General features: G+C 37.7%; 1 protein-coding gene across 5 annotated transcripts in view; it reads left to right on the plus strand.

The window, feature by feature from the left end:
• Nucleotides 1-21576, plus strand: part of TJP2 (tight junction protein 2) — a 63006-nt gene extending 41430 nt beyond the window's left edge. For 4 of the 5 annotated variants that reach the window (XM_088054148.1, XM_014252337.2, XM_014252339.2 and 1 more), the window contains 21 exons: nt 1776-1900; nt 4048-4150; nt 4574-5153; nt 6718-6821; nt 6965-7118; nt 8111-8219; nt 8329-8465; nt 8976-9042; nt 10210-10360; nt 11069-11177; nt 11812-12022; nt 13357-13544; nt 14584-14679; nt 14778-14857; nt 15315-15525; nt 15947-16047; nt 16436-16648; nt 17007-17117; nt 18104-18442; nt 18880-18965; nt 20652-21576. In XM_088054148.1, the coding sequence (XP_087910274.1) occupies nt 1776-1900; nt 4048-4150; nt 4574-5153; nt 6718-6821; nt 6965-7118; nt 8111-8219; nt 8329-8465; nt 8976-9042; nt 10210-10360; nt 11069-11177; nt 11812-12022; nt 13357-13544; nt 14584-14679; nt 14778-14857; nt 15315-15525; nt 15947-16047; nt 16436-16648; nt 17007-17117; nt 18104-18442; nt 18880-18965; nt 20652-20817 (3441 nt within the window). In that variant the 3' untranslated portion in view covers nt 20818-21576. The remainder of the gene's footprint in view (nt 1-1775; nt 1901-4047; nt 4151-4573; nt 5154-6717; nt 6822-6964; nt 7119-8110; nt 8220-8328; nt 8466-8975; nt 9043-10209; nt 10361-11068; nt 11178-11811; nt 12023-13356; nt 13545-14583; nt 14680-14777; nt 14858-15314; nt 15526-15946; nt 16048-16435; nt 16649-17006; nt 17118-18103; nt 18443-18879; nt 18966-20651) is intronic. The other variant, XM_088054149.1, reaches the window with a different exon arrangement.
• Nucleotides 21577-21844: the final 268 nt, after the last annotated feature.

A 21844-nucleotide genomic window follows, 5' to 3' on the forward strand; every position in this document is an offset into this window, starting at 1 on the left:
AATACCCCATGTCAGCCACATAGCTAAATTTATCATTGAAGAGCCTTAAAAGTAAAGCAGATGGTTTTCTATCAAACAGGTTGTGGTTAATGTCCAAGCTTTGTAATAATCACTGAACAGGATTCCACCGATTTTATTTTTGTAATATACTTTAATATATACTAGTGTAGAATCCAGTGGAAAAACAGTGTCATTAAAACTTATAAAACAGGTGTACTGTAGGTGTCACTATAAAAGGTTTTTTCAAGAAAAGAGGAAGTATCTCATCAAGTGGAGTTCCTTTTGAATTAAAGAAAACAGAGCACTTACGCCTGTGTTCTCTAATAGCTAGGCTGCCACACCACAGTACAAGGTGTGCAGTTTGGGCTGCAGTGGTGATGGCACTCTTCCCAGCTGTTCTGATGATCTGGGTTCAGTGAGCAGCCTGCACTGAGTTGTTCAAGTTTTTTCACATCTTCTGGAGTGAACTGAACTTGATGAACCAAGGTGAAATATTATTCTTTTCTATATAGCTTGTTTCATGTGAGAAAGTATGGTTGAGAAGAGGTTAGTTTTGAGGTTACAGAGGAAGACAGGAAAAAATTGCAGAAGATCTTAGTTCCTGTAATTTCCAGCATTTCAGATCTCTGATACTGTGTAAATCAGCATTACTTCTTTACCACATAGATAGGCTTAGGCTGCTGAGATGGCAAAGGGCTGCTGAACTTGCTGTATCGGCCACTGTCATTGAATTTTACCATTATTTTGAATCTCTTGTTTTCGTGTAAAACATCAAACTGCTTCCTGTAAAACTGAGCTGTAGCAAGTGAAGTGCTGTTTTGAAAGAAAACCACACTGCTTTTTTCCTCCTCAAAGAAATAATCGCTTACTATCAGCATTAGTGGAACACGAGGTGACATACAATGGACTACACATGCTGAGTGGGTGTTGGGGGAAAAACATTACTTCCGTTTGATGTGTTACTTTGCCACTATGTTAAAACATTTTGCTCAAATGTAGCATAATTTGTAATTTTTAGTGATGATGTGTATGTTAAATATTAGATGAAATTAAACTTCTGTGGTTTTTTTTTTAAACTTGTGCTCACCTTGCTGTCAGCAGTTCAGTTATGCTAAAAGTTACCAGGTTTAGTGCTGTTCCTTGGCATTCTGTGAAGCATTTCTTTGGTTTTATGAATGCTGTCTTAGGACTTCTATGGATGTGTTATTTCTGTGATGACAGGTTTGACATACTTTACATATTTAAAATAGTTGATTGTGACAGAGGATGAATATTATATAGACAATGTATAAGTTCCCTAATTGCTCTTTGTAATCAACCATGATCTTTTTATTTTGATTGAGGAGTAAGTAGTTGTCACAAACTACTTAGCAATCATAATGAAGATGAGATCCTGGGAAAGCTATTCCACTTTCCCAAGCATCACTAACAAAATTGATTTACCTAACAATAAATTTGCTATAAATAACCCATGGGATGGTGAAGCAAAATGCAGGCAAATTTAGTAAGTTTTTCACTTAACTACCAACAATCAGAAGGCTGTAGAGGTTTTGGAAGACAGAAACTTATCATTTTGATACATGGATGTGTAAACCTAATCTTTCTCAAATCTAGAGGTACTGTGTGTGTCTGCAGCACTCTGCCTGCAGCTATCATATTTTATATAATATCTACTTGGAGTACCATCATGAGAACATTCTTGTTCCTCTTCTTTCTCCCTGTCAAAATTCCTGTCAATGTATTGAAGTTTTGTTGTATTTGGTTTTGTTGTAAAGGATTCAAAACGAGGATTTGGGATTGCAGTTTCTGGCGGCAGAGATAACCCTCATTTTGAAAATGGTGAAACATCAATTGTAATTTCGGATGTTCTCCCAGGTGGTCCAGCAGATGGATTACTTCAGTAAGCACTTTTTCCGTTGTCTGGCATTTTGAGTGGCATGGCTGTAGAATATATAAATCCTTTACATAGATGTGGTTGAAATCCTGATGATTTAATCACCTCAAGATTTGGTGCTCTCTTGAATATCTAGATGTCTCTTTGAAAAAAAAACAAAAATCAACCCAAAACAACAAAACAAGTAAACCCTACATAGAGGTGTTAGTTGCTGTTTAGCAAGACATTACATTTCTGTGGTGGTGTTGAAAAGTCTTTAACAGTTAAGTATGTTTCTTTCAAGATTGCATTTCATTTAAAAAAATAGTAGAAATACTTAGTATCTTAAAATCATCCTCCTTAACATCCTCCTTGTTCCTCCTCTAGTAAACATGTTTAGTGATTAATCATTAGTTTCCAAGTATGGCTTAAGACAGCCCAAGGAAGGTTTGATTTTATATCTGAAAGAAAAAATTATGGAAATAGTTTCTGTTGTCTTTCTGGTAACTTCATCCTTGGTGAGGCAGCATCTATCATGTACAAACAATTAGTCTGTAGGCTTAAAGTTTCTGTCCTACATCATATTTTCATTCTTTGATCTGAAATACCTGATGAGGACTAGACAGTTTGGAAAAATGTCAAATAATTGTGCAGGAATAATAAATCATGAGAGTAGATTCTGTCCCTATTGCCATGCATTTATTTTTGGTCAGAAAATGAAATGGCTGGCATAGGAGTTGTTGAGTAACTAAATAAAAGGGTAATTGTAAAGCACATAATAAATAATTTTTAACACAAGTGTATAAATCCTACATTTTATAACCGTGAGCTCTGCACACCATAATCACCTGTGATTTGGGAATGAAATGATGTCCATAAATTATGAAAGATCATAGGTAAATTGATGATGGCAAGGGAATACCAAGATATTTGGGCACTTTCAGACAAAACACATTCTGAAGAAAATTGAAGACAAAGCTGTTCCTCCAACAAATCAAGGAATATAGGTCTAACCTTCAGAGCGTATGGGTAAAATCATCCTGTCATCTTTTGTAGGGTAAAATGTTTAGATGGACCTCTTGACATAATAGTGCAATGTTAAGTTCAATACTAGCTTTGGATGTATGGACTGTCCAGAGATCTACTTTAATTCTTGCGTAAACCTGGATGAAAGTGCTACTGAAATATAGCATGCTTTTCTGGCCTACTCATCCACTAAAAGGAATTGGAAGGATATGAAAAGAGGCACAAAAATCATTTAGGAGTTAGAGTGCCTTACAAATTGAGGCTTAGAGTATATAATCTTCTTAATTAAAAAAAAGATTGCAATGTGATTTGATTATAATGAAGATAAAATAGTGGGTACCAAAGATTTCTTTTATCTAGCAGAAAATGGCAAAGTAACTAGTAATTTTTTGAGCTCATGCTCTGACTGTAACTGGGTAGTCACCAGAATAAACTAATATGAGGAGTATGAGGAGTGGTAATTTGGGTTTTTTTTTTTAATCTTCACTTTTGCATTGAAATGCCTTTATGAAGTTTATGGGGTTAAATTAATCAGTGTTGTGGGGCTATTTCATATGGGGTTATGTCGGTGAGGTGTTAGTGGTCTCTTTGATATACAGGAGGTCTAACAGAAAAGTTACTAATCTTAGTTGGTCTGTATTTTAGGGCAAGGGAGACTTTTGTGTATTACTGTTTTATTGGGATTTTTTTTCTCTCAATCACCTTTCTACAGAGTAGATGTGACCAGATGTGAACACCAGACTTTAGGAAAAATGTACTGCAGTTATACTTGTGAATATTTGCCTAATGGCTTCAGCAGTTTGAAGCTTTCATTAAATTCTTATTTAAAACTAGGAGTCCTGTTTCAATGTGCATCACAAATGTTCTTTAATAAATATTATGACAAGATGCTTAAGCTGAACACACTATATGCACAAAGATAGTGCTGCTCAATGTCTAATTTTTAGATGTACCAAAAGCTGTTTCTAGTATTCACATATTGTGGAATTGATATAGCAAACAGAGTTTAAAAGCAAAGCTCCTTGATAAACTGAACTAAATCCATAAGTTTCCTCTGTTAAAAGAAGAAAAAAAAAAATTTCTGCTATTTTTATGAAGACTTCTCTTAAATCCTCTCTTTCTTTTTTTATCTCCCTCCCCATTTCCAGAGAAAATGACCGAGTGGTCATAGTTAATGGGACCCCGATGGAAAATGTTCTACACTCTTTTGCAGTACAGCAACTTAGGAAAAGTGGGAAAGTGGCCACCATTGTAAGTAAATTCCAAATGTAATCAGTGTAGCGCCAGTGTTATGTACCTGTGTAACCAGTCAGGATTTTGGTTTTCTTCTATAAAGTGTACAAAACAAAGCAGTCCTTTGCCAAGTGCAAAGTACAAAATAAATAAAACAAAGACATAGTTTCTGCAGGTGAAACAAATGAAAATTAATCAACAGTATCACAAAGTTATCTTACTGAAAAACTGAGAATAAAATGTTTATTTTATAATGTTTATTTTACTGAATAACAAGAAAATAGAAGTTACGTGAGGCAAATGATGTTCTGCATACACAGATTTTGCCCAATAATAAATAGAATATATATTTGACACATGAAGAATATTTATCTGTTCAATTTCACATTCTGATCTTTGATAGAATTTGTTTGTTTCTTTGTTTTCTCTTGCACTGAACAGGTAGTGAAAAGACCAAGGAAAGTGCAGGCAGCTGTGCTGCAGAGAAGCCCCTCCCTTGACTATGAGGACAGAGCTTTAGATGTAATGGATGACCATGCAGAATTTGATGGCAAAAGTGCTCGAAGTGGCTACAGTGAGAGAAGCTGGCACAGTGGAAATGGAGGGCGCAGCCAAAGCTGGGGAAACAACCTGGATCAGAGCTATAGAGACGAGCACGACCGAGGGCGTAACCGAAGCAGAGACCGTGACAGGGAATTCAGCTACAGCCGCGATCGAAGTCGTGGTAGGAGCGTGGACAGGAGCTTGGATCGAGACTGTAGAAGGGATCGGAGCAGGGGAAGGAGCATCGACAGGGATGCTGCCTATGAACGGGACTACAGAGGAGACTACAGCCCACCCAGTTACAGTCATGGATCTTTATCTGATCCTAGATATGGGAGGGAAATGAGGAGTCGTAGTCGGGACAGGCTTCGTTCCCGCAGTCCTTCACCTGAAATACACCGCCAACATGAATACCTAGGACCGCAGGATCAGGGTGCACCAATCAGTGTTCTCTTAACAAAAGGCAGACATAATGAAGGTAGGTACAATAGGGGAGGACAGGAGTCAACTTCCAGTACAGCATGGGTTTTGGTGGGGAAAAGAGAAGAGCTGAATTACTTTCTACTTTTGTAGGTTAAGTGTTGACTTTTGTAACTGATGGTTTAAGTCGTTCTCTCATTCTTTCTGGCTGATTTGGGATGCTTTTTTCCCCCAGAACCTTGAACTTTACCTTTGAACAAAGATTTATTCACCCACATCATTTCAGTCTTTTCAAGACAGTGCGTCCTTGGTTTTCCATTTTCTCTGCCCTTTTCTTCTGGTTCTGATGGAAAACATGGATCTGATAATGATTCAGATTACATTTGGCACATCCACAAAAGGGTTAGCTAGAAAGGGTAAAGAGTAGACTCTGCCTTTAAAAATACAGTTTGTTTAGTTCTGGTCATTAAAGAATACTGAAATAGCAGCAGGTGAAGCACTGAAATAGCAGTTATTTCAGCCTTTCTTTGCTGAGTATTGAAGAGTGTAAATGAAAGCCTGAAGGCTTCATGCTTTCATGCTCCCCTTGTAAGTCTGACCCTTTTTTCACTGTGAAATAAAGATTTGTGCTGGAAAGCATATCAGAGATTAGATTGTACATAATTGTCTATTTGGGGTTTTTTGCAGGGGGGGAGGGGGTTTATTTCTGGAGGGGCTGGGTTTTTTCCTAATCTGCCATGTTGTAATTTTAACAATTTTTTGCTAATTAAACTTTGTATGCAGGAGCTAATATCTTTTCTTTGTTGACTCTGGCAACAATCCTTTTTCTTCCTTCCTCTGTTTCCTCTGCATGTAGTGTTTCCACTTGTAAAGATAATGCAGATATATATACAAATAAGGAGAAATTTAAGGTGCATTTGTTGACTTTTATGTTTAGCTATACTGCAGTAATCTCTGTTGTTCATATGGACACTTTGCAGATTTGCTGAAATGTGGTGATCTTTTAAAGCAGAACAACATTCTGTTGTTCTAGGATGCATGTTTTTTAAGGATGTTGCCTTTCTTTTTAAGTAGCAAATATACTGACCCAAGTAACTTAGATCACAGGGCAAAAAAGGGGCAGGGAAATAAAAAGAAATACCTTTGCCTGAAACAACCACAACATTTCCTGGAGTACAGATAGGGCAGGGTCAACATGCAGCAACTGATGAAATTAAATACTTCTGTTAGTGCTTTCTGACCTTTTTCCCCTTCTATGCTGTGCAAAATGAGAATCAGAGAGAAGCTAGTCCAGTACATTAATAAGCAGCTCCAGAACAAAGGTGGTGTTTTGCTGCTGAAGGTGCAGACCAATCGTCCAGCTGTAATTGGATTTGGGTAGTTGCTTGTTCATATTGTAATGGCAGCACAGGTATCAGAAACTTGGCTTAGGGTGAAGTGGGGTTTACTAGGCCTACATTTTTATCTTTTTCTTGTTTTTTTGGGGTGATTTTTTTTGTTTATTTTTGGGTTTTTTTCTCTCATGGTATCATGGTGTTTGATGCATGTACACTTTGTAGTTTTCAAAACAATGCATCTTTGGTCATATTCTAAGCTTCAGTGGATTATCTTCTTGGTTCCAGAATATGGACTCCGTCTTGGAAGTCAGATCTTCATAAAAGAAATGACCCATACTGGCCTAGCAACCAAAGATGGCAACCTTCATGAAGGAGATATCATTCTCAAGGTCTGTTCTGGTTTTACTGCTAGCAGTTTGGCAGGCACTGGTTAAAATGGTTATTCTGAACTAAGTCATATTATAGTCAAGTTTGCTATTAAACTTGAGCACCATGTGGACTTTGTTTGTTATTGTTGCCTTTTTGTGTCCAGATCAATGGTACAGTGACAGAGAACATGTCTTTAGCTGATGCCCGAAAATTGATTGAGAAATCACGTGGGAAACTCCAGCTGGTTGTTCTCAGGGACCGAAAGCAGACACTGCTCAACATTCCTTCATTGAACGACAGTGACTCAGAAATGGATGGTGAGGTTTAATGTGGATCCAAAGTTCTGGACTCTGTACAAGGACAAAATGGAGCTTATGTTGTTTTGCTGTGGTAGAGTGGCATTAAGTTCTTTAAGAAAAACAATGAAACACAGACAAACCTAAATAAGTCAATTAAGCAACAAGTCCCCTTTCTTTAGGTGAAAACAATTTTGTAGTAACCATAGAATTACATTTTAGGAGGGGGCAGAGATAGAGGGACCAATGTTGGTCTGGCAAAATCAGTCTTACTTCTTGGAACAAGCAAATCAGTTGTTCTAATAAAAATTTTTAAAACAAGTGCATTGGACTGGTCTCTCCTTCTTAGGGCATTAACATTCATGGCAGGATTCAAATGGAGGGAAGACATGTCAGGACAAGAGGAAATTAAGTGTCCCTAGAAAACTGGTTTCTATTCCCAGCACCTGTTCTATACAAGTGTGTGAGCTGTACCTCTCAGCCTGATCTTGCTTTGGGAAGGACTCAGAATATTTGGGAGAGCAGGATGTTATATTATTTGGAACAAGATACTTGCTTTTCTGGTGTCAAAATATGGGGTGGAACTTTCTGTAGGTTTTACTGAGGTGCACTTCAAATCCAAGGGCCACTCTTGTTTCCTTTGCTGCTGAAGGGCAATGATGTGAGGACTGTTGATGTGAGGGTGGTCTTTGGTTTGGAAACCTCCACGACACCTCAAATCAAAGCCTGCTTGCACTAGCTGATGCATCTGTGGTTGTGCTCAAAGTGGTTGTGTGACATGAGTGTGCTTCTTAAAAGTTCTGTGAAACTTTTGTGAAATATTTTGGGAGGGTGGAAGGGTGGGAGCACTAAAAGGCACTTTCTGAATCTTTGTCAAATTCAGCTTAAGATGAGAGAGTGCTGAAATGTTCATGGTATCCTATATGTGAAAACTTTGTAAATTTACATGCTGATCAGGTGAGCAGTTAACTTAAACAAATCCTGCATATCTTGATTTGTCACTCTCTTTACAGATATTTCTGAAATAGAATCAAACAGATCATTTTCCCCTCAAGATGACAGATTACATCATTCTGACATAGATTCCCATTCATCCAATGAAAAACTGAAAGAGAAACCAAAGTAAGAAATGGTCTTCTCTAGTTCATTTTTCTCATGCATATCAAGGAAGTTATTAAAATACATGCATTCTTTATCTGATTTCATGACACTTTTTTTTCTTTTTTTTTAGTGCAAAAGAGGATCCCTCCAGTAGGATGTCCAGAATGGGAGCAATGCCCACTCCATTCAAATCAACGGGTGACATTGCTACTGCTGTTACTTCTGTAGACTCAAACAAAGCCCTGAAGTACCAAGATGACACAGCAGGTCAGAGCCTGAAAGTTTTGGACCCTTTTTTTTTTCCCTGGCCACAGAATGTACATTCCCTCAATCACGTTGATAAAGCTGGTATGCTCTTCATGTCAGTCCCACCCTGACACACAGAGGAAAGGTTTGTCTTTGCTTTGTGCTGCAGGGAAGAAACACATGATATTTTTTGGCTGCAGTTGCTTATTAGAATTACCAGGTGAAAAAAGCAAAAGCTGTTCTAGAACATCTGCTGTTAGACTGTTGCCCTAAGCAGACGAATGAAGTCTTATTTAGCTTGCCTGAAAGCTTGCCTTGTGTGTCCCTTCCTTGAACTTTTTTTTTGTTTGTTTTTCAAGAATTAAAAAAAAGAAATAAATTAATTTTAGTCAGACATGCTTGATTTTTAGCTCTGTATTAATCTTTGGTGTGGAGGGTTTGATTGCTATATAATAGCTAAAAATTCCTGCTATTTATAACTTTTTCAATATCTCAGTAACTTCTTTTGTCTTTTTTTTTTTCTTCATTTAGTGCCTCAGCCAAAAGCAGCTACACGAACAATGCTTAAACCCAGCCCAGAAGATGAAGCAATATATGGGTAAGGTGATACTTGTGGAGTTCTTTTGCACTCAGTATTATTCCAGTGACCAGTATGTGATTCTTGGCTGCATGGGTTTGTGTTCTTTCTTCCATTTGGAGTGATACTCCCTTTATAGCTTAATGCCAAGGAGAGGTGACATGGCTTCTAACTGATGATATTTGAGATCAACTTAGATTTCAAAGTATCTGCATGTGAACACTGTGTTTGTAGGCTTGCATGGGAACATATACAAGAGTTTTAGTTTATTTTTATAGAAAATTGATTTTATAGGAAATAAATTTACATGTTTTCTTCTAAGAGTTTCCAAATAAAGAAATTGAAGGAATAGAAATGTTGGAATTGTAAGAAGAAGCCTAAAGTTTTGAAAACATCATATAGTTTGGGGTATTTTCCTAAATGGATTTTCTTCTCAGACCTTTTCTGGGTTGGACCCTGTGTATGTTGTCACTGATGTGCAAATTAATCAAGTGGTTACTGTGGCGAAGGGGAATTTATAATACAGGCTTAGGGTATTACTGAGAGTGGCTGACAGATAAGTAGTGTCCTCTGAGTTGGAAGGTCACTCCGGCATACAGCTTTTCTGACAGCAAAAACGCTGAGCCTAGTCCAGTAGTCTCTCCTACTGCAATGTGAAAGGACTGATTGTTAACATATCACTAGATTATACTTGAAAATATTTCTCAGTACAAGAAAATTCAAAGACTTCTAACGAACATGTTAAGCAGTAAAGAAAATAGGTATCAGCTTAATTGATATGACAGTTCCTTAGATTATAGAAGAAAAACAATGAGTATGATTACTCATAACTCGGTCTGTTTGCACAAAAACCACAGGTGTTCTTATGACAGAGGATGCAGTAGGTAGGGAGCTACTTTGGAGTTTCAAAAACAAGGACCTGTTTCCCTGCTCAGTCACATCTGTGCATGCCACTTAGTCACTATTTCTAGTTCATTTTCCACTCTGAAAAATGGAAAGACTCTGCTTCCTGCCTTCACTGAAGAGTTACCTCAGTAAATACAGCCTATATAGTGAAAAAAATGAGATCAGAATATTATTAATATGATACTGTTGAGGGTTTGTAATTTTTTTTTCTTTTGGCATTCTGCAATTGCTATATGCTTAATATCTGGCCTTACTTCCTTCTTCTGTTTGTAAATCCTGTAGTCCTAATACAAAAATGGTGAGATTCAAGAAGGGGGACAGTGTGGGTCTACGACTGGCTGGTGGAAATGATGTAGGGATCTTTATTGCTGGAATTCAAGAAGGTACCTCAGCTGATCAGGAGGGACTGCAGGAAGGAGATCAGATTCTTAAGGTATGACTATATGTCCCTGAAACGCAAATTTGCTTGTTTGCTTCTTAGTGGAAATATAGGAAAAATTATGATTTTAGGAATGAAATTATTGCTTTGGAAGGGTGTATATGTGGTGGAGGTATCTTACAGAAATGAGTTTTTGAAGGAGAATTGTATTCCAAGCTTTAGTTTGTTTATAATGTTGTGGAAGGAGTAGTTAAATATTAATTGAGAAAAATGCTGCAAGATGGGACAGTACATTTTTTGTACAATGTTTCTTCTTGGAGGGTGAAAAATTTGGGCCATCATAATTTTTTCTTTCATCTTTCTCCAGTTTATTGGGTTATTGTAATTTATTTTTCAAGTTCCTGTTTTATATAATCTGTGCCACTTAATCACTTCATTCTGCTTTTTTACTGAAAATTCACATGGAAGGTTAATGTAATTTTCCCTCTTCCCCTTCTTTCTTGCCCCTTCTAGAGACTGTTAAAGTGGAAGAAAAAATCTATCAGTGTAGAAACAGAACATTTTATTTCAGTAAGATAACTGTTAATAGCTGAAATTAAATATTAACAAGAGACAATCATTGACTTTTATATAAATATAGATAGATATAAAAATAAGTGAGGGAAGAGAATACTTAAGTTTTTTCAGGTGAAAGAAAAATCTGTGGTTATTCCTTTTATTGTTGATTTATCAGTTGTTGCAGGGTTTTTTTTTTGTATGTAGGTAAACACTCAAGACTTCAGAGGCATTGTTCGGGAAGAAGCTGTTTTGTATCTCTTAGAAATTCCCAAAGGTGAAACTGTGACAATTTTGGCTCAAAGCAAATATGAAGGTAGGTGCTTTGAAAAAACTGTATGGGTATCTATGAATCTTTTAAGCTGTGTTTTGTCAGTGAAACCACAAATAATCTCTCATGCTTATTTTTAATAGCATTTAAGTTTATCTCCTTTTCACTAGTTGAGAAGATAGCTGTATTCCATACATACAAGGCTGTATGCGCGATGTATTTTTCAGAGTACTTCTCCATGTCTTTTCTTACTAGCAAATAGCAGCTCTTAATCCTGCAAAGTGGCAAGGTACTGCTTTTTCTTCTGCTTTTCTGTCTGTAGCAGCTGGGAGAAGATCTGCTGTGCCTTGGCAGTCAGAAGGGATTTGGTCAGCAGAAAATGGACAGCTTTATTCATGAGCATTTAAGGAGCAAGAAAGCTTCTTACTTCCCTTTTGGGAGACACAGCCTGCTGCAAGACTGTAGTACCATAGCTGCCTTTTGCCCTGGAGCTGTTAAGGGCTGTGCACATACAAGTATGGAATACTACTGATAAGTGTGTCTAGGGAAATGTAGATCTGATTTTTTACATCTTTCTGTGCAGACAGTTAAAATTTCAAAGCTGTATTTGCTAGCATCACAGCTTAATCTTTCTTTCACATGTAAAAAGGTATAAACTAAAATGGAGGTCTTGTTTTAGTCTACAGAGACATCATGGCCTGTGGCAGAGGAGATTCATTCTTCATCAGGAGTCATTTTGAGTGTGAAAAGGAGTCACCACAGAGCTTAGCATTCACCAGAGGGGAGATCTTTAGAGTAGTTGATACACTGTATGATGGCAAACTGGGAAACTGGCTGGCTGTGAGAATTGGAAATGAACTGGAAAAGGGCCTGATTCCAAATAAGAGCAGGTAAGATGTCACCATGTCTTCCTACCCATTGTTGGAAGGAAGATTTTTTCCCTCCATCGAGTCATTTTTGTTTCCTATGCCATACCTTTTTTCCTTTTTATTCCCCTGTACAAGAATGCATAAATTGTTTTGTTTTCACTTTTACAAGAATTGTGCCTATAAAAACTGCATATTTTAGAACCGTGGAATTAGGCAAGGAGACAGTGAAGAGAGGGTGGTATTGTCTACATACCAGGTCATTATTTGCAGCACAGACCTAGAGTTTCTGTCTCAGCAAGCTTTGAGCAGTAGCTGCTCCAGTTCCTCTTCCAGAAAATGGGTGGTGGGTCCTATTTTTGTTTGGTTTTTGGTTTTTTTTACCCACCTTCTTCTTTGTCTGCCCACCCTTACCAACTCAAATCAAAACAAACAAAAGACCCCCAACCAAACAAAAAAACTAAACAAACAAAAAAATCCTTCACCTTAGGAAGCTCATAACTCTGTGCAAGAATACTCTGATGAGTAGTCTTTTAGAAGAATTCAGTGCTTGAATTTCTTATGTGTATCCTTGTGGACAGTGTTTTAAGTATTTATTCTGAGGCTTTTTCTTTTTTTGGTAGCTGTAGTCTGTACTTTTGTGTGAAATATTGAGTGAACCACAGCAACCTTTTTGCTTAAATATGCTTTCCTAATCAAAATTCATGGGAGGTAATAATAAGTGTTCAAACATGCACAATGTGCAAAAGTATTAAAATTAATCAGGGGAATATAAAACCAAACCCTAAAAACACAACCAGACCTAGCTGAATTTTTACACTGTAGCTTTTAATTTCTGGAGTGTGGTTGTGATTTTATGATGGAAGGAAAAGCTCACAATTACATGATACACGCAAGTTACAAAATACTCTTCTTGTGTGACTCCCCTGTCCGTTTCCCTGGTAAGTGCATTTTCTCCTCTCTGTTAATTGATCTGACCAAACTATGCTGTAGTGACTTAACTTTTGAGGCCTAATGGAGAAGACAGTAGTGACAGTAATTTCTTACGTCTTCAGTTCTGAATTGCCCTCTCTCACCATCTCTTTGCATGTGCATTCTTTTATTTATGCTTGTGTAAGTGACTGGTTTAAGACCTCAGGACTCATTCCTGCCCACCAGCTTGCAGTGTGGCAAGTGGGAGCGTTGTTCTGGCAATGTGTTTGCTTCAAGGCAAAGGCACCTGAACTTGTTGTCTTTCACCTCCTCTCCTTCCTATCTATCTGGCAAATTATCTGTTGCAAACTCAAAATCCATTGTTCATCAGTGAAAGCACACCTGTCTTCTTCAATTAGTTCTGAACTCCCTGCTTTCTCTGTCAGAGCTGAACAGATGGCCAGTGTTCAAAATGCCCAAAGAGATGGCTCAAGTGATAGGGCAGATTTCTGGAGAACACGTGGCCAGCGATCTGGAGCAAAGAAGAATCTGAGGAAGAGTCGTGAAGATCTGACAGCTATTGTATCTGTGAGCACAAAATTCCCAGCTTATGAACGCGTTCAGTTGCGTGAAGGTAGGTGAGACTGCTTTGAGCTGGCTGCCCATTTATTGCTGGCTGCTTTAGCATCCAAATGTTTGGTCAGCTAAGAAAGTGATTTCTAGCAACTTCTAATGATGTTAAAGTAGAACAACAGGAAGGGATGACATTTTTCTCAGAATGGAGATCTCTGGATGCTACTAATTACAAGAGAGCTTTTTTACCATTTTAAACTGCTGTTGTTCTCTCTTGCATTCAAATTACACCTGCAAGTTTTAAGGTTTAAAATGAAAAAGGGATGAAACAGCAGGACTTTGTTTCCTCAGATTCTTCTTGGCTAGCTCTGAAAGTACAATCCATACGCCTGAGATCAACCTCAGTCTTCATAAATAGCACTTCAGCAGTAACTTCAGAGCAAGTAGAACCCAGCAGTCCATACATATATGATCATGGCTCATGTGGTCTTATCTCCACGACTGTAAACTAGCTATATTACTAGTGATGAGCAGATCAAGCTGATTTTCTGGGTAGTAGCACATGACAGTATTCTGGAACAAAATAAACGGTAGAGAGTAATTTAAAGGAGATCCCAGATGCCAGAATGAAGACTTGGGGTAATGGCATTCCCCCATTAACTCTGAAGACTGTGTTTTCACTTGGTTTAACATGAGCAGTAACATAGTTTTACATTTCTTTGCTTCTTCAAGCTGCATTGCAGTAGGCTTATAATTTATGTCTTTATTCACACAAAACCCAGCGTGTCAAGGTTCATGGGGCTTTGATGGATGGAAAGATAAATGAAGATCTGTACATTTTCAAATGTAGAATATTCTAAATACAATTCCACTAGAAGGAATAAGAAAGCTGTTAAATCAAAACAGTCTATTACTTTCTCTAGTAAAAGTAGTTTCCTCCATTATTAGTTGCACAAACCTCTGAGAAATTGTTTTTTAAAAATATATTTTTAATAACTTCAGCTTAATTCTTAACTTTGCATAGTAACTGAGGGTCTTGTCTTTTATATATAAAACCAGTCTTACCAGATTTCTCTTTTCTCCAAATATTTTTCTTTCAGCTGGTTTTAAGAGACCTGTGGTGATATTTGGCCCTATTGCAGATGTTGCTATGGAGAAGTTGTCAAATGATTTGCCTCACCTATACCAGACAGCAAGTAAGTTGTTCTCTTTTCATCCTTAACTGAGAGAATGGATAACTTAATAATCACAGCTGCCTGGCCACTCTAGATAAGCTAAAATGTTGTCTTTGCAGAGACAGAACCCAGAGACGCAGGTTCAGAGAAGTCAACTGGGGTAGTGCGCTTGAACACTGTGAGGCAAATCATTGAGCAGGTAGGGCATTCCTCTGAAAACTGCTTATGCTCAAAGGTGTGGTGTTTCATTTGCTTGCTTCTAGAACTTTGAGAGTACTCAAATTTTCACTACATCTATTTCTGTAATAAGCTTCATGATAAAGCTGTTTCAAAGTTGTTCAACAGCAATTTTGGTAATTTTTATAGCTTTGAACCTGGTATTAGAAATTTTCTGTCTCATTTTCCTTCTCAAGTCCATTCTAAATTTGGACAGAGGAGAATTTTACTATATGCTTTGTGAATTTGCCAGAGGCTTTATGGTCGTGTAGTGCTGTACTTGCTCTTAACATTCTACATATGGTATAACTGGGGGAAAACATTCCACAAGTTGTGCTCTTATTTGGACACAAATACCCTGGTTTTCCTAGGATCCCATGTTCCAGTCACCTCCACTTGTTCCCACATGCACCACATTGACTGGCTTTTCTTGTTAACAGGATAAACATGCACTGTTGGATGTCACTCCTAAAGCAGTTGACCTGCTAAATTACACCCAGTGGTTTCCAATTGTGGTCTTCTTTAACCCAGACAGTAGGCAGGGTGTGAAGACCATGAGACAAAGGTTATGTTCTACATCAAACAAGAGCTCAAGAAAACTTTATGAGCAAGCAAACAAACTGAAGAAAACTTGTTCCCACCTCTTTACAGGTAAGGAAGAATGTTTGTTTAACCTGCTTACTAAGAGAATAGTGTATAAGACTGTGTAAGTCTCAAGACATATGTTTATTACTCCGCATATTAACTCATGCAGGCTGGAATTAAAAGAGTGTGAAGGTATGATCATGAGTAATGCCTTCCTTGACTTCTTTCAAAGTTTCTTGTTCTGCCAGATTCTAACAGAGAATAAAGTGTGAGCTGGTGTACTGTCATTAGAAGATAAGTAATTTAATAAGCTTGGAAATGGACCAGCAGTAAAACAAAAATACCATGCTTGTCAATGATTTAAATGAAGTGGCTGTTTAACATTCCCACATACCTAAGCCAAAAGTGTTAAACAGCAAAGAATGGATAAAGGATTGGATTGCATTTACCATGTATATATACACACCTTTTCCTTCCATTTTTACAGCAACCATTAATTTGAATTCAGCCAATGATAGCTGGTATGGTAGCCTGAAAGATACAATTCAGCAACAGCAAGGAGAAGCAGTATGGGTATCAGAAGGAAAGGTAAGCAGTCAATTCATACTCTCTCAATCTATAGAGACGTTTCCAAGATGTTGGTTGAAACAACAGATGTTTTACTTGCCAATAAAAATTTTCCAGATTTCCATTTGCCAGTAGGCTAGACAAATAGTCAGTTTATTTATGTCTGTAACAACAAAAAAAACCCTGCTCTTTCTGTAACACTTTGGAGCTTTCATCACTAATACTGGGCTAGGAGAGAATGATGATGAGGGATAAACTTTTTACAGGACTTTTTATTGCGATTCTGCATTAGTTTCATTCAGTTCCATGAAGTCATTCCTAAGGGCTTGTTTGGCCTGAGGTTGAGTCAGAAGTGGACTTCAATTCTATTATATTTAATCTTTGTTTCTTCTTACTGACTTTTCTCTAGATGGATGGCATGGAAGATGATGCAGATGATCGTATGTCTTACCTTACTGCCATGGGTGCTGACTATTTGAGCTGTGACAGTCGGCTGATCAGTGACCTAGAGGATACAGATGGAGAAGGTGGTGCATACACTGACAATGAACTTGATGAGGCTTTGGAGGAACCAAGGATTTCATCTGTTAGCCGATCCTCTGAACCTGTCCATCATGAGGAGGTGAGATGATTGGATTTTTCAATAAGACTGAGCTTTTTTCTGTAAACCCTTCATGTATGGCTTAAAAATCAGAGGGTTTTTTTTTTTAAAACAGCATCTATACCTTGCTTCTGATAGTGTTTTAGAGCTACACTGTGAAGAGGAAAGTAATAATGGCTCTGCTTTTCTGCCTAAATTTGTAGGTTTCCTGGTGATGTCTCATGACCTTGAACTTTTGAGTTACATTTGCAATGATTGTAGTCAGGTTGCTGTCAGTGGTTTGACTCCTGCTTACTGTTCCCAAAATTGTTAACTTGAGAGAGAGGAAAAATGATTTAAATACTGGCTATTGCAGTGATTTTATCTCTTTCTTTCACAGAGTTTAAAAAAGCCTACTCCAGAACCAAGGGCTCAGTTGAGGAAAGCTGGTAGCAGGGAGATCCTTAGAGAACCGAGTCCGCCTCCAGCATTCAAGCCTGAACCACCTAAGGTAAATTTGTAGAAGTAAATCTGAATACAAACATCCTCTTTCTGGAGAATTCCCCAGGGTGGCAGATCAGAAAGAGCAACAGATATGGTTAGAGACTAAAAAACAGTTTAACTGTGGACAGAAGAAATGACTCAAAGTGTTGCAGGATCAAGCAGAAAGAAGACTTACAGGATAACAGTTCTTCTTAAGTACATGTGATCACTAATATATCATTTCCATATGGAATAAGATGCTTTAGTCAGAGCAAAACAAGAGGCGCTTTTTTAGCTCAGCAAGATCAAAAGTAGGCTTTTCACCAGGGAAAACATACCTGATGGCTATTACTGTGAAACACAAAATCAGAATCTACCACCTGACCATCACTATAAATTTATGTTAACTGTTCAGACATTGCTCAGGAATGATGCAGGGGGGGAAAAATTACAGTGTTTGGACAGTAAGTTCTATTTTAGAAATTTTTGAATTCACCTGACCCTGAAGTCCTTTCTTTGTGAGGATTGGTACCTTCATAGACTCTAAATATTCAAAATATAGCCACGTATACCTTGACAATGAAGACAGGGCAGAGGAGGACATGCACAGGAAAAACAAAAGGTAAATATAAAAGAGAATTCTGTGAGGGTTCTGTGCACTTCTAAATTTCAGGTCATGATACTCCACATTAAGCAGTAGTGAAAAATTATTTGGGACATCAGTTTTCTCTCTGCTGTGCTCTAACACAAGTAGCTCTGGTAATCCTCAGCAAATAGGACAGACAAATGTCTAAAAAGTCCAAATGTCCTGGTCTTCTATATGATGATGTGTAGTCTCTGAGCTTTTGCCCAAAGTGTTGCAGCAGTTCAAATATCTTTGAAGTGTCTTTGATACATATGAAGATTGATCCGTGTAAATACACAGACAAAGTGATCACTTTCAGGTTAAAGCCTTCATTTGAAACTAAAATTATACAGTTGCTGATGTAAATTTTGTGGTTTTTATACTTGCAGGGGAAGTTACAAAACAAAGAGGATCCATATGACCTCCCCAAGAGCTATGATGCCAAATCGAGTAATGTTGCTGTCAGCAGTGAGACTTCAACTGTTCCAGCTAAAGCAGCGCCACCACCTGTTTCTGTGAAACCTGCCTTTGGGCGTCCCATTCTGAGGAACTCTCAGCCAGCAGTCCTGCCTGCGGAGGAGGAGGATGAGGGAAAGCTGGAAGAGGAAGGAAGTGAACAAGAAAATACTCCAAAATCAGTACTGAGGAAAGTAAAAATATTTGAGGAGATGGATCACAAGGCAAGGATGCAAAGAATGCAAGAGCTGCAAGAGGCCCAAAACGCCAGGGTATGAAGAGATGATTTTCCCCTCCTGTGCTTTGTGACCTATAGAACAGCCAGAGTCCTGAAAACTAAAATAATGCCCTTTGCATTGTGTTGCTTTTGGAGGGAGAAGGTTGGGAAACCACACACAGAGACATACTCTTACTCATTGTGTGTATTTGTGTATAAAAAGAGGTAGTATTTTAAGGTTTCCTATTGTAACTATAAAAACCTGACTTCTAATAATCCTATTGCTGTTGGCAATCCATTGTTCTCAAGTGTGCTTTGAATTACTACTCTAGCAAAAGATTATGTAATTGTAGGATTATCAGTAGGATATTACCAATTTGTGCTTTAATTGTTTCAGATGTAGCTGTGACCTGTTAGATCCTAGATCCTAATATAGGATCCCTCATGGAAGAGTTTAAAAGAACAATGATTTTCTTCTACTTTCTTTTAAAGCTTGAAATAGCCCAGAAGCATCCAGATATTTATGCTGTCCCTGTCAAAACACAGAAGTCAGAACAGAACTGGCCTCAGCCAATGAGGTAAGGTGTATCCAATTCCAAGATCATTCTGTCTTGATTCTTGACTTTGATGGCAGGAGGAAAACTGATCTTGCCAGTTTTTGTTCATACAAACCATCCTGCCTTGGTACATCATTTTGTTTTTGGTGCCTCAGATTATTGTAAAGGTAGGGCAGAATTTTAGCAAACTCTTCAGTGAATTCATTTCAGGATTTTTTTTTTGTTCTTTTAGTACATTTATGGTAAGTTCATTTATAGTATTTGAGTCATCTTGGAAGAAACACTATATTCTGTCACTGAAATATTTGCAGAGCAGTTTTTTGCCCCAATCAGTATTACAGAAGCTGGACTACATTCATGTCCTCTGGTGTGCATCCTACCTGTGCTAGATACTTGATAGACTGAGTGATACTGATAGTCTATCCTAACAAATATTCGCTGTTCTAATAATGCTTAGTTACCTAAATACTTATCCTTTACAGTATGTAGTGTGGCTAGGTAAATCAAGGATGAAAGCTGATACAGGTGACCCATTAAATCTCATGAAAGTAATAGTCTTTTGTTAAAATTCAGTAAGTTCTGGATGGCTTGACCACTGCATCATCTTACCCTACACACTGCACATTTCTAGGACTTGACACCTATGCAAGGGCAAACACACTGCATGATGGATTGTGTTTTCTGTTCTTCAGGAGTCTTAATTTTTTCTTGCATCTTAGCAATAGCCAGTAGAAATTTAACTTTTTTTCCTACTAAGTCAAATGCTTTGATATAACAGTAAATAATCTAAAATGCAAAGATGGAAAAGTGATATTTTCTGGATTTCTTGACAGGTTCAGAGAAACATTCTTTTTTATATAGCATTGGAAGCTTTATAAAAGTAAAGAAAATTAGTCTTCCACCACATTTGCAGAGTGTTTGCTTACATGTAGAAATCAGTGTTGTTTGCTTTCTACAGGAGTGTTAGTGATTGGCCTTAGAAGGGGGTATATAAGCCCTGGGAGAAAGATGTGAGAATACCATCTTGTTTTTCCAGAGCATGGGTTGCAAAAATCGTGGAGTTTGAAACCGAGGAAATACCCTGTCTTGATAGATTCTATTTTTCTATGTCTGCTTAATGTCACATCAAAGGTGTATCACCACAGTGTATAAAAAGAGAAAGTGTGGGTTATTTCTGCCCACTTTAAAGGCCAAGAGCCTTAGGGAGCCTTGAGTGAAAAGGCTGCCAATTTAAGAAGTGTCACTTAAGAAGTCTTTGGACTTTGAGACAGAAGACTGAGCATGCAAAAGAAGAAGGAGGCATAGAAAAAATTCTTTGCAAAGCTAAATAAGGGAGATGTCAGTTGGGGTAGTAGCAAGGCTGAAAACCTCTCTGCTCAGGGAATAGAATACTGTAAAAAGCTATTGATGTCTCTGTGTGCGCAGGGATGTTTAAATTTTAAATGGTAAAATTTTAAATTTGGCATTTTTCCAGGTAGGTCAAGTACATCAAATCTGCGCAACATCTTCCAGCTTGATGGAAATAAGATGCCTCTCCAGACAGGTTTACCATAGTTGTGCAGTTTTTTATTGGCTAGAAGGGGTTTCACTTGCTCCATCTGCCTTTCTTAAGCTGTCATGAAGCAAATATTAAGCACAACTGTTTTTCACTTGTTCATAATGGGAGTAGACATGATCTCTTTCTCTTTCCTTGTTCCACTGTGTTAGCTCCAGGCCTCCAGAACCCCAGAAGCCTCCTGTTAGACCTTACCTGGAGAACCGTGCCAGTTATGGCAGCGATGAGGAGGAGGAGGAGTACCGCCGGCAGCTGGCAGACCACTCTAAGAAGGGCTATTATGGACAGCCATCCAGATACAGAGACACAGAGTTGTAGGCTTGCTATCTTGTCCGTGTCTAACACTCTTCTGAGGTTTCTTCTTTCGCAGCCAAAGTGGAACAGTAGTTCTTGGAAGTAGTCTTGGAAAGCTGTATATTTACTGGGGGTGGTGTTAGAGGGTACGCTACTCAACTCAGACATATCTGTACACTGGAACTGGAAGAGTTCATTTTTTGGGGATATTATTTTGTCAGTGTCTATGAAAAGAAATCACTATTGCCTGAATGCTGTTGCCTGTTTTATAAGGACCAAATCCTTAAAGTTTGTTTTAATTCTTGGCATTTCCATATTTTAATATAAGCCCCCCCTTTATCCTTTTTATTAATGCTGCCTTTTCAGACTGTTCTGCTGTGTTAAGAAAGTATGATCCCAGAGATACACTTCCTAATGCAATAGAACTAAATGTGAAAGTGTATTTGAAGAACAGTAAGTGCCTTTAACAAGAAGCATCTGAAGCTGTTTTGACATCTGATACTTGGTGCAAAGCCATAACACACTAAAAAGGGGATTGACTGTTTTACCTATCTTTATTTTTTATCAGTTTCATGGTAACAATTTTCCTTGCATGTTATTTTTCTAAGTTCATAGATGCATATGCAATATTCATAAATACTGACTGTACATATTAAAGGTGCAATTGACTGGGTGGTTAGAAAAGACCAGAATGTGCTTAAACAGAGAAAATGGTGTAGAAAATTCAGTCACATATTAAAATTTACACAGACTACAAATAATAAAGTATATATTCTAGACAAACCTTATGTATCTGATTTTTCTTTTCAACAGTATTAGTCCAGAATTGCTGGCTTCCATGAGTACACTGTTTCAGTTCAGGGTCTCCTCTCCTTCTGTTTAAGTAACTAGAAAACATTACTACTGATTTGCTTCACACTGTTCTGAACATTATTTTAAAATCTGCTGTGATTTAAAGCTGGTGCGAAACTATGGAATTCCTGCAAGGGACTTACCTTTTAGAATATTAAGTTTTGTCTCACCATTTCTGCTCTTTAACCTTATACAATAA

Source organism: Pseudopodoces humilis, chromosome 4, assembly GCF_049639895.1.
Source record: "Pseudopodoces humilis isolate 2021_Gansu_Grassland_sample_001 chromosome 4, ASM4963989v1, whole genome shotgun sequence".
NCBI classification, from domain to species: Eukaryota; Metazoa; Chordata; class Aves; order Passeriformes; family Paridae; genus Pseudopodoces; species Pseudopodoces humilis.